Here is a 13,181-nt window from a genome sequence, read left to right as displayed (position 1 = left end):
AATAAATCCGCTACAAGTCTGCAAGATTCTCTGACTAAATTGAATAACTGTTGTAGTTTATATTGTATGAAGGTCAGCGATAAAAAGACAAAGACAATGAAAATAGGCAGAATCATTGAAAATGTCAACTGTGTTGTGAATGGAGAACCTGTGGAACAAGTAAAACATTTAGCTACTTAGGCACGATTTTTACTGAAGATGGTAAATTAAATATAGAAATATACAACAGAATCAGCAAAGCTGGTATGGTGGGAAGTCAATTGAAGAAATTCATATGGAATAAGAGAGAAATTAGTCAGAACACTAAATTAGCTGTATACAAGACAGTGTTCAAACCTGTTTTAACTTATAGATCCTGAGAGCTGGGTCAGAAGTAAAACACTTGACCAAAGACTAGAGACCGCCGATATGAGAGTCTTGAGAAAGAGTATAGGCGTAATCAGATGGCATCAATGTCAATATCATATTAATAATGAGTATATTAGGAAAGAACTAGACATTGTCAGCATCCAGGAATGCGTTAGCAGAGCTAATCTCAGGTGGTATGGTCACTTAAACAGAATGGGCGAAGAAAGATTAGCAAAACAAGTGTTCCTGCCAGGTTGGCAGCAAAATGACCCATAGGAAGACCAAGATATAGGTGGATTGATATGGTACAAAGTGCCTTAGACGATAGAAATATAAGATCTGATAATGTTGGAGTCTTGACAAGTAATAGACTGATTTGGAGGAAAATTGTGGATAGGAAGTTAGTAATGATGTAATTTTTTTTTTTTTTTTTTTTCATGTAGTACTATCATATCCTGTAAACCCCTTGAGGGTACATGGCAGGAATTTGATAATGATGATGAACTTTTATTATAGTATATTGTTGTTAATCTCTTACTTTGACTAATTTATAAATTAAACTTTATCATAGATATGTATGTATAGAGAAAAACACACACACACACACATATTTATTCACAGAGTAACTGACTCAGTTTAATGATAGGTTTAAAATTATTAACTGACTTAAACACTGAGAAAAAATAAGAGATTTAACAAGGTTTCCCTACTAGTTTCATCAGAAATGCCGACTTCGTCAGGTGAATACAGTACCAGGAAGTAAACATCTTAAAAATATATTGTACTTTAGACAAACACAGAGTTTAGAACAAGTAGTAGTTGTGTTTAAAATTGGGTCTGAGTGTTAGTTCTGGTGTGATGCACGTGTGAGTGATATCAGGAGTATGCCAAAACTGGATTACAGTGCTATGTGAATCGGGTAGGCTGTAACAGATTGCTGTTTAGATGGGTAGGGTCGAGAGCTTTCTTTTGATTCCAAGATACATCTTTCTAATTCATCGGAGGATTTATGGATATTTGAAATTCCAGTCTATTTGATGTTGTCATCCTTCAACATTGCTATTGGCAGAGAATAAAATACTGGCTGGACAGGGCACAAGCACGGGTTCTGTTGTAAGAAGTGTCACATTGGTGTTCTTCTATTCAGAGAGAGAGAGAGAGATGGACTTTTCTGTCTGGCCATAATAAGGTTTGCCGCAACTGCCAATGATTTTGTATACTCCTGGGAACTGAAGAAAGTTGTGTTTTACTTTAGGTTGACTGAGGGAAGATTGGAGTTTTGGAAAGGTGGAGAAATATGTTTTAACATTAAATTTCTTCAGGATTTTCGCCAGTTTAGGAGAAAGAGAACTTATATATGGTAAGGAGAGGTAGGCTGCAGGGTTTGAGTTATCTTTATTACTATGTTGATTATGTACACTAAGATGATTATAGATACTTTTAGGAGAGTAATTGTTATTTAAGAAAGTCCATTTGAGATAACTAAGTTCTTGTTGAAGTTCCTCTTCTTTGGACAACAAGGATCTCGCCCGATGAGCTAGTGTGGAAATAATTCCTAATTTTTGAGGGAGGTAGTGGTGAGATGAAGCATGTAGGTATCTATCAGTGTGTGTTGGCTTTCTAAAGATAGAAATCTTGAGACCACCAGTTGTTCTAGTAAGTTTTATATCTAGAAAAGCCAAAACATCATTAATTTCTGGTTCGGATGTAAAATTTATATTTTGATGAAAATTGTTTAAATGATACAGAAAGGTTTGTAAGTTTTCTGGGCCGTGCTTCCGAATTAGGAAAATGTCATTAATGTAATGCAGCCAGATTTTGGGTTTCATTATCACTGAGGAAATAGCTTTTTCCTCAAAATATTCCAGAAAAACATTGGCTAGCACCAGACTACCCATTGCCAAACCACTGTTCTGTTTGTAGATCTTGCCTTCAAATAAGAAGTAGCCTGAAACGACCCACATCACACGATGAACAAGTAAGGCGAAAATCTTTTTATATAACTTGTTTTTTAAAAGACTAAGGACTTTCTGGGTGTTGGAATGTTGGTGAATAGTGAGACGATGTCGAAGCTGACCGTTCTGTCTGCTTCGTTAAGTAGGATGTTCTCGATCTTCAAGACAAAATCAGCCGAGTTCTTGATATATGTAAAGGATTTTCCTGTGAGATGTTTCGAGGAGGAAATGAGATATTCGAGAGATTGTATGTAGAGGAGTCAATGCCTCAAACCCAACAGCCTACATCTCCTTATTGTATATAAGTTCTTTCTCCTAAACTGGCAAAAATCCTGAAGAAATTTAATGTTAAAACATATTTCTCTACCTTTCCAAAACTCTAATCTTGCCTCAGTCAAGATAAAATAAAATACAACCTTCTTCAGTTCCCAGGAGTATACAAAATCATTTGCAGTTGCAGCAACCCATATTATGGCCAGACAGAAAAGTCCATCTCTCTCTCTCTGCCTAGAAGAAGATCAATGTGACATTTCTTATAACAGAGTCCGTGCTAGTGCCCTATCCAGCCATGTTTTATTTTCAGCCAATACCAATGTTGAAGGATGACAACATCAAATAGACTACAACTTAATATCCATAAATGCTCTGATGAATTAGAAAGACATATCTTGGAATCCAAAGAAATAGCTCTCGACCCTACCCATCTAAACAGCAATCTCAGTTACGGTCTACCCGATTCACATAGCACTGTAATCGTTTTGGCATACTCGTGATATCATTCACACGCAAAGTGCTTCACGACAGAACTAACGCTGGGACTCAATTTTAAACACAACTCCTACTTGTTCTAAACTCTGTGTTTGTCTTAAGTACAATATATTTTTAAGATGTTGTTTAATCCCTGGTATTGTATTCACCTGACAGAGTCGACATTTCCGATGAAACTAGTAGTGAAACCTTATTAAATCTCTCATATTTTTTCTCAGTGTTTAAGTCAGTTAATAATTTTAAACATACATACACTATCTGATCAAAAGTATCTGGACACACCTCTGTAATTTGTAAACTGATGTCTAGATGTCACTATGACCTTACCAGTATAAAAGGAGGCACGGAGCTGTGTACTGTTCAGTGATAAGAAGTACAAGCAGAACGGGTAGGTCAAGGGAGCTCAGTGACTTCAAACGTGGACTAGTTATTGGTTGCTATATCAGTAAGAAATCTGTCAGAGATATTTCAACCTTCCTCAAGTTGCCCAAGTCAACAGTTGGTGATGTGATTGTGAAGTGGAAACATGAAGGTGTTAAATTGTGAATGAAACTATGTTGTGTAATTTATTTTTTTTCATTCACATTTAACATTGCTTATTATGTATTAATCATAATTTGTATAAAGATTACTTATTGTTCCTTAATTAAAGATTACTATTTAAATATTTATTCTAAACTTAACATACTATTAATTTATTAAATAATAATATGTGTAGAAATTTATGATAACTAAAATATATGATGTAACGAAAAGTATTATTATAATTAATTCTATATGTAATGAAAAAGCTGAATAAGTAGCTCAAATATTCTGTTTATTCTTATTTGTGAAATTTTAATGTTATGTAATCAGTTATGTAAGAGTAGAGCGTTGTATTACATTAGTGAGTTGTTTACGTTCATGCGTTGTCATGGAGACGCATGAAATAAACAAGCACGAGTCGAAGAGTAGGTGACCTTGGAACCAGAAAGGAGAGTTATTTTATTTATAAGAGTGACTTGAAACTAGATGGTAAATTAGAACACAACATGAAAATAGAACGTCACGACAAATGGCGCAGCCGGCAGGATGTGATTTAATCGATAGGAATTGAATTTAACAACTATAAATTAAGAAATTGAGTTTAGTTTTAGTAATAACAATCATAGAAATGCTCCCTGAAAATTTAAAAAAAGGTGAAATAAATAAATCACAGTGAACTGGTTATAATCTGGAGTCAGGCAAAGATAAAAGTTTATTTTAAAGTAGAAAGATTGTATTATTTAAATTGGTAATTTATTAATCACTATGGCTGTTACATCAAGCTCTGAAATGAATGATAGTGAATTCTTTCGTACGGTAAACCCGCAACAGGTTTTTCCCCAATTTTCAGGTGAAGAATCTGATGATGTACTATTTTTCTTTACCTATGTTGAAAAACTTAGAGTAATAGCAAGTTGGACTGATTTTCAATTGCTAGTTTTGATTAGAAGTAAATTAATAGGTAAAGCAAAAACATTCTTATATTCTTCTCCAATACTTCGGGAAACCTTTGAGTATTCTAAGTTTAAGGAAACTTTATTGTCCCAATTTTGTAAACTTAGAAGTGTAGGTCCTAATTTATGGAAGTTACAGAAAATTATTCAAAAGGATAAGGAGACTGTTACTGATTTCCACAATCGTTTATTAACATTGGCCAACAGTTTGAATGTTACTGGTGAAGATAAACCTCACTTAGATTGGGCAGTATTCCAACAATTTAGACAAGGTCTTAGGCAAGAATTGCGAGAAACAGCCTATAAGAAGAAAATTTCCACCTTAGAAGAGTGTGTCAAAACTGTCAAGGAAAGAGAACAAATATTAGGAGACCTTTATCCCTCAACCAATGTAAGTCTTGTTAATGTTGTGAATAAGACTGACACTTCCTTCAACCAATCAGAAATAGAAAAGAGAAGTAAAGTTGAAAAAGGAAAAGCAAAGAATATTGGAGAAAATTTAAGTAGTGTGAACTGCATGACTGAAAATAAAGAGCAATTGGACAAGAAACTGATGACAGAAGTAAAAACTTTAATTCACCAGGAAGTGAATAAATTGAATCAGTCAATATTAAGTAGTCTTGATGAAGTTATGAAGCAATTGTCGACTATTACCTTAAAATCTCAAGAAAATCAAAACCCCACTACAAATAAAATTAATGAGATGATCAAACATGAAGTTGAAAAACAAAGCCAACCTATTTTAGATAGTCTAGATAAAGTAATCCGAGGATTAGATAATGTTAGACAACAAATGTCTGTTATTCCTCAATCCAAGACAGATATAAAACAAAGAAATCATGTTAAATGTTATAATTGCAACAAAGTTGGACATTATGCTAGGAACTGTTTTCATAACAAGGAAAACTACTATAACAACAGATGGAACTCAAAATTTGGATATATGACTCACAGGAGAAATAACAGAATTCAGAAATATCAAACATCTAATGAGAGAATGATGAGAATTAGAGGTGATATCCTGGGCTCTAAATGCGATATCTTATTGGATACAGGATGCAATGCCTCTACAATCAGAATGGATTATTTCCTAACCTTGAAGAACAAACTGTGGAAGAGCACTGCCAAGCTGAGACAACCTGTAAGAATTACTTCTCTCTCAGACTCAAACTCTGTGGCATATGAAAAGCTTCGAGCAAGAATATACCTACCAGAATTTGGACTGTACGTGTGGCAAGACCTACTTGTTGTCCCCACTACTTCCAATCTAAGTTCTCACATTATCTTGGGAACAAACTTCTTAACAAGATATCAATTTTCTTGTGACTTTTCTAAGAAGGAAATATCCCTGATGAACAAGAGGAGATATACCAGAAGAAATGAAATTCATGATTGTGATAAGACTAAGTATCAAACAAAAAAGTTTAGATTGCCACCTGAATCAGGACCATCTACTAAAGAAAAGTCGGCTGTGAATCAATCATCTAAAAGAGATAGTGATGATAACTCTCATGTGCACATTCAGTCTGACACACCTCTTGTCACGGATGAACAACAAGTGGTAGTGACAAAGCCTAAAGCAGAAATTACCACTGATAGTGGGATAACAGTTGAAGTCGATTTTGGTAAAATAAACAATCTGTATAATGGAACACATCACCAAGTTGTGAAACAGCTAAAACTTGATTCCAGTGATAGAAAACGTGAATTTAATTTAGAAGAGAAAATCCCATACTATAGACATAGAAGACACAAAAAAATTGATAATGATAGTAATGAGAAATTTAATGAGAATGTAAAAGAGAATAAATACATTAAACATAATAAGGAACCAAGTTTCAGTCAAACTAGGTACTACTTGAGGAATCCGAAAGGAAATATGTAATCCAGTCCTTCCGTGAAGGAGCCTAGTATAAAAAAAAAAAAAAAATTTCTTATAACAAAAATTTTTTTTTTAAAAGGAAGGGTGAGCCTATGTTAAATTGTGAATGAAACTATGTTGTGTAATTTATTTTTTTTCATTCACATTTAACATTGCTTATTATGTATTAATCATAATTTGTATAAAGATTACTTATTGTTCCTTAATTAAAGATCACTATTTAAATATTTATTCTAAACTTAACATACTATTAATTTATTAAATAATAATATGTGTAGAAATTTATGATAACTAAAATATATATATGATGTAACAAAAAGTATTATTATAATTAATTCTATATGTAATGAAAAAGCTGAATAAGTAGCTCAAATATTCTGTTTATTCTTATTTGTGAAATTTTAATGTTATGTAATCAGTTATGTAAGAGTAGAGCGTTGTATTACATTAGTGAGTTGTTTACGTTCATGCGTTGTCATGGAGACGCATGAAATAAACAAGCACGAGTCGAAGAGTAGGTGACCTTGGAACCAGAAAGGAGAAAGGGGAGGCAATAAGAATTTTATAGAAAGAAAAGGGGAGAGAGTTTTGCGGAGCCTGAAGGAAAGTAGGATATAAGCAAGGAAGTGAAAGAAAATTATAAATTCTTTAGGACAGAAATTCATGAGAATAGTGTTTTGAAGTGAGCAAAAACGTAGTGAATCATATACTCAGCTGCAAGTGAAATCAGCTGTTGTTGTAGAGGAAAATTGATGTCGTAATCGGATAAATAAAGAACTGGACATTCAATGGGAAATTCTGATTAGTTCCAGTTAGTCTAGGATTACGTCTTAATTCTATGTTGCCCTGAGAAGAATTATAGTGAATTTAACTAGTTGGAGAAAAGTAAACAAGGAAAGATATCAGTACCTTATTGCCGTTGTTTAGAGTAGTGAAGCGTGATTAACAGTAGTTCAGTTAAAGCGTTGGAGAAATTTTATTAATGTGTTCCGCTAACGTAAATAAGTTAATTCATAAGTGTGCTCACAATTAATTGATGTATTGAAGATTGTATCTAGTAAGAGTAGTCATACATGTTTGTTTATTCTAACATTAACTATAACGTATCTTCTAAGTTCAGGGTCAGAAATAAGATTGCTTGGAATATTGTCTACCTTGATTAGTGCATGCTGTGAATTTAAACATTAAGTACAACTGATAGATATGTGCAGACTGATCAAATGAGAAGTTTTGTTTTATTAACTTGAGTTAAGAAAGCTTGTAATTTTGAAGCTGTGAATTGTATATTAAAATTTAGAACATTGAATTGGAATGAGTGACTTAGCAAGATCTATTAAGTTATTTGTATTGTTTAATTTAAAAGTAGAATTCTTGTATTTGTTATATATCATATATTAAATGTTTTATTTTGTTAATCTAAATATTGTGTTTGCCTGAACTCCCTTTTTATTGCACCGTTCATAAAAAATTCGAATCTTGCGGGTGCCCCAAGTAGAATAATAATAAATGATTCGGCCTAATGAGAAGACTGCTAACTTAATTAAGAATTGATCCTACTATTTTATATAGACTAATCTAAAAATAGGGTGGCGCAGTATAATTATAAATTTCCCTACTTTTGGATCGGTGATCAATTCGCAATTAGTTATTTTATTTATAAGAGTGACTTGAAACTAGATGGTAAATTAGAACACAACATGAAAATAGAACGTCACAACAAAGGCACAACCACAACAAAACCACAGTCGGGTAGGCCTCGTTTAATGACAGACAGGGAGCGTCGAGTGTTGAAGAAGGTGGTTCATGGAAATCGCCAGACATCGAGTGAAACATCACCTGGGAGTTCCGCAGTACTACTAACTGTCCATCCAGCACCATGACTGTGCATAGAGAGTTAAGAGGAATGGGGTTTCATGGTCAAGCAGCTGCCCATAAACCAAACATTTCTCCTGTGAATGCTAAGCGCTGCCTGCAGTGGTGTAAAGAGCGACGCCACTGGACAGTGGAAACGTGATTTGGAGTGATAAATCATGCTTTACCATGTGGCAGTCTGATGGGAATGCCTGGGTGTGGCGAATGCCTGGAGAATGATTCCTGCAAGCATGTGTAGTGCCAACAGTGAAATTTGAAGGCAGTGGCAATTATAATGTGGGGATGTTTTTCATGAAATGGACTTGGCCCTCTCATAACACTACACGGAAATCTAAATGCGGAAGGGTACAAGGACATTTTGACCTGTTGCATACTGTCTACGGTATAAGATCAATTCAGTCAGCATGACAATGCTACCTGCCATAAAGCAAGGTCTGTGAGGTTTGTGGACAATAACATTCCAGAAATGGACTGGCTGGCCCAGAGCCCTGACCGGAATCCCACAGAACACCTTTGGGATGAATTAGAATGCCGACTTCGCTCCAGACCCCAATGACCCACATCACAAACTGCTCTGGCTACAGATCTTCAGGAAGAATGGGCTGCCATTCCTCCAGAGACATTCTGACACGTGGTAGAAAGTTTCTCCCAGCAGAGTTAGTACTGTCATAGAAACAGAGGGTGGCCCCACCTCCTGTTATTGTCCACTACTGGAAAGTGCATCACAGGAAACTCTGATTACAGTTTCGAGTAAGTGTCTGGATACTTTTGATCTGATTGTTCTTATAATAGTGGGAATCAATATGACTGAGATAAGCCTTGTGATACTCATTAAATGTAATTTATTCATCAGAATGACTGAACAAAGTTTAAATATAGTTAGGTGATATATAGTGGAAATTTGCACACCATATTAAAGCTTCACTGCTACATTTTGGATGTTTGCGATAAGCAGGTATTCAATTCTGTTTTATGAATTTTATCATCTCACACTTATATATGCACCACGAAAGACAGCAGAAAACTTCAGCTTATCATATAGTTTCACAGTGGAAGAATTATTTTCCACATATTGGTGGAAAAAAAACCATAAGGCAGGAGCTGAATTTCTTCTCAGTAAAAAAAAAGAAGCATTATTAGGATAGAAAACAGTAAATGAAAGAATAATAATGGCAAGATTGGCAGCAAGACCATTTAGTATCACAGTAGTCCAGGTCTATTCATCCACTCCAGAAAGTATTGAATAAATAGTTATTCTATAACAACTTGGGAACAATCTTGAAAGGGGGAAAAAAAAATACCAAATAAAGATGCTAATCATTGGAACAAACTGGAATGGACAATGAAAGATGGGAAAAGAATAATAGGCAAATATGGATATGGAGAACGCAATGAAAGAGGAGAAAGAATGCTCGAGTTTACCTTCATGCATGACACAGAATTCCAGCAAAAGGACTGCAGGAAATGGACATGGCAGCCATCTAATGGAAGAAATTAAGAACATGTCAGACATGTTACTCATAAGAGCTGGTCACATCAATCAGCAGTATTAAACATTTCAAGGAGCAGACATGGAATTGGATCATAGTTTAGTAATTGCAGAATCAAGTGGAAACTTTAGTAACAAGTAAAGGCACAGTTTCAGAGTCAGAGAGATATGAGGACACCAAGCAAGGAAATCATACGGAAAGTGCTTATGGGGAACTGAATGACTGAAATAATGAAGTGGTGTCTACAATCAAGAAAGTAGTGGAACAAAGACCCAGAGACAGAGAAGCCAAAGAAGTGGATTTGAGAAGAGATAAGGATATACTGAAAAGTTGTGATAATCACCACGAAGGAATTGAGGTAGAACCATGTAACTTGCACATTATTCTACATATTCCCCATGAAGTGTTATGCACTTGTTACCATGCTGCTGGTTCATTTGCAATCGTCTGAGAAAAAAGTCTTTTCCCCTTGTTGCACAAACCAGTCATTTTTGTTCTAGGTGTTTTATCACAACTTTTCTGTCACCCCCCCCCCCCCCATAATTAAAGAAAAAAAAGCATTAAAGATTAGGAGAGACATTTCTGTGGAAATGGAAGAACAACATAAAACAGAAAATAAGTTGAAGAAAACTAAAGCTTTCTGGATACATCTGCAGAATGAATAGATGATGTGAAGTAGTCGTGCAGAAAGAGATTGCAGGATTTGAGTCACCTAGCAATGACCAAAGAGAAATTGCAAATAATGGTGAAACAAGCATCAGACACCAATAGGCACTGGACCCATGGACATTGATGATTATTTTTTTTAATAGTAAATCCTTTATTATTTATTCCCTAGTTGGATATCCTTAGTTTCACAGATGTCATCTGTGGTGTGATGATTATAACCTTTGGGCATTACTAATTTTTAAAATTTCACATTTTTCCAAAGTAATAAAACCGTTTTGCATTAAGAATGTTTGTAAAATAAACTAATGCAAAATATTTGCAATTAATCTGTTTAGAGCTTTGATATTAAATGTTTTAATCTAATATTTCTGAGTAACTTTTGATTGTTAATGTACAAAATCTGTTATTTTTCATTTTAAAATATTACAACTGATATATAATTATACTATAGCATTCTTTTAACAGATCGAGTTGAAAATTTCTCGTATCAAAATTATTCATGTTAACAATAAGCTATCTTTTAATAAGATGTAAATTCTGCAGAAATCTATATATTAACCTGCTTAAGGTTTGAAATTTTTTGAAGGTATCTATTGTATTTACATAGCTAATAACTTTACTTCTACATAAGATATAAACAACTTGTGAAATGTAACAAAAAAGAAATTTATTCAACATATCCATTTTGGATATAAAGCACAGTAACAATTCTGAAGTACTGCAAACCACATTCTGCAGGATGAATTTGGGTTATAGCACCGATCACGTTTTGTTATCCTAGCATGAAGATCATATAAAGAAATGATTTGTTGAATAAACTTCAGCTTTAGCATGTTCTCATAAAAATATAATAGGAACAAGCATGGGGAGCGAGATGGCCAAGATGTTGGCCACATCCTCCATCTATCAGGAGAAAAAAAAAGCATTTTATAATTCTCAAGCACTGCAGATGAAGTGGCAAGGTGTCCCTATCTTGCAGGAAGACTTACTGTCAATAAGTCTTGATCACCTCATTTCATGAGTAAGGTAATTCTACAGCTTGTTCAAATAAACCTCACCATCTGCAAAAGTTCTTATAAAAAGAATAGATGCAATCATGCATAATTTTCCTAGTATACATCAATGTTCATTTCCAAAGGATCCCTTTCATGTTCCAAAACTTCCTGTGATTTCTGTCTCCAAATACAGAAACTATGGTGATCACCCTTGTCATCAATGTAAATAATCCCTTTAATGTTCCAAAACTTCCTGTGATTTCTGTCTCCAAATACAGAAACTATGGTGATCACCCTTGTCATCAATGTAAAATGTTGCTTCATCACTGAACAATGTCATCCATAATTAGGGGTTATTTTCTATTTCATGATTAAAATGATGGCAGTAAGCTAATTTGCATGGTAGTTTTCCTCCACCACATTTGGTGGACTTGAATCATATACACTCAAGCTTGCTCTATTGACAGTCATCATTTACTCACAGTCTTACAATTCATGGGAATGGTCTCGTTAAATTTCTTTATCCAGCTTGAAATTGAATTTTTGTGGGGTGCTTCATTATTATATAAGTCCTAAATTTTCTTCCAACATCTGATACAGACTTCAGCTCAGCTAGATAGAGAACACAAATGACCTTTTCTTCAGCTGAAGCCATTCACAGTATAATGTAAGGTTTATTATCTGAAAAATAAAGAAATTAGAACTAACAAATGACTCAATGCTTTTATTTTAATCTTTAATTTTATTTAAATCAGATGAGTGTTTAAGGAGTGATAACAAGTATCATGTGAATAAGAGTAGCCCCCAAACTACATTTTCATGAAATTCAAAGCTCCCATGTAGTTATATTTCATGATAAAATACATTTTGCCTATTTATTCCTCCTTTTAATCTTCTTTCATTAAAAATCTCTTTACCTTAATATACAAGCTTAGCTTACTGCTCTCCTAATGCCATCACTCTTGAGCTTTTCTGATTTTCTCCAGTTCAACTCTGAAGCTAAGAAGTTATCTTCTTTCAGAAATTAAGTCTATTACTCTTGATACCTTCATCACTGATGTTTCTTGCAAGTGATGTTTTTGTATCCTCTAGGAAATTCAGATATTGACTTCCTCTATAGAACTGTACTCAGCCACTCTGAAGCTCTTATGTTGCCATTATAAGAATGCCAAGTTGTGTAATTATGATTTCTGTTCATTTCCATGGCTGGCTTGTAGATAAATTTCTCTACATTTCTTGAGGAAATTTAAATATTACATATCATAAGTAGTTTTGCTTATTACATAAACATCAATACTGTGAAGACAATGTAATCAAATAGAAAAATGTTTTTGGAAAGAGGACAAGGCTTTTTTTTAATAGGAAATCTTCATTTTCATTAATTGCACATATTTTAGCAACATACTTTTTGACCTGCACAATTATTCATTTATAAAATTAAATATTTAAGTAAAATAATTTAAAATAATCAAGGTACAAACCTCTCACAATGATGAATTTTTTCTGGACTTTGATCCCCAGAGAGATTGGCATCTTAAAAAAAAATAAAATAAAATAAAATAAAGCCAGTTTACTTTCATTATTACAAAATCTCACTACAGCAAATGCACTCATTCACTTATAACTGGAAAGTTCTAAATAACTGGTAGCAGCAATACTATTTTAACACATTCTGTGGTGTTATATTTTCAGATAACTGGCTATTCATGCTGCATGGGTCATCA

The 13,181-nt window shown here is 33.9% G+C and overlaps 1 protein-coding gene across 1 annotated transcript in view; it reads right to left on the bottom strand.

Annotated features, from left to right (window-relative positions):
* Positions 1 to 13,181, bottom strand: part of LOC150098723 (SUN domain-containing ossification factor) — a 265,907-nt gene that overhangs the window by 72,615 nt on the left and 180,111 nt on the right. Inside the window, exon 10 of the mRNA XM_090405371.1 lies at positions 12,939 to 12,990. Coding sequence (XP_090261497.1) covers positions 12,939 to 12,990 — 52 coding nt within the window. The remainder of the gene's footprint in view (positions 1 to 12,938; positions 12,991 to 13,181) is intronic.

The sequence above is a fragment of the Typopeltis vanoorti genome, chromosome 15, assembly GCF_054136105.1.
Source record: "Typopeltis vanoorti isolate ZY-2024b chromosome 15, IOZ_Tvanoo_1.0, whole genome shotgun sequence".
NCBI lineage: Eukaryota > Metazoa > Arthropoda > Arachnida > Uropygi > Thelyphonidae > Typopeltis > Typopeltis vanoorti.
This window is presented reverse-complemented; position numbering and strand designations above follow the sequence as displayed.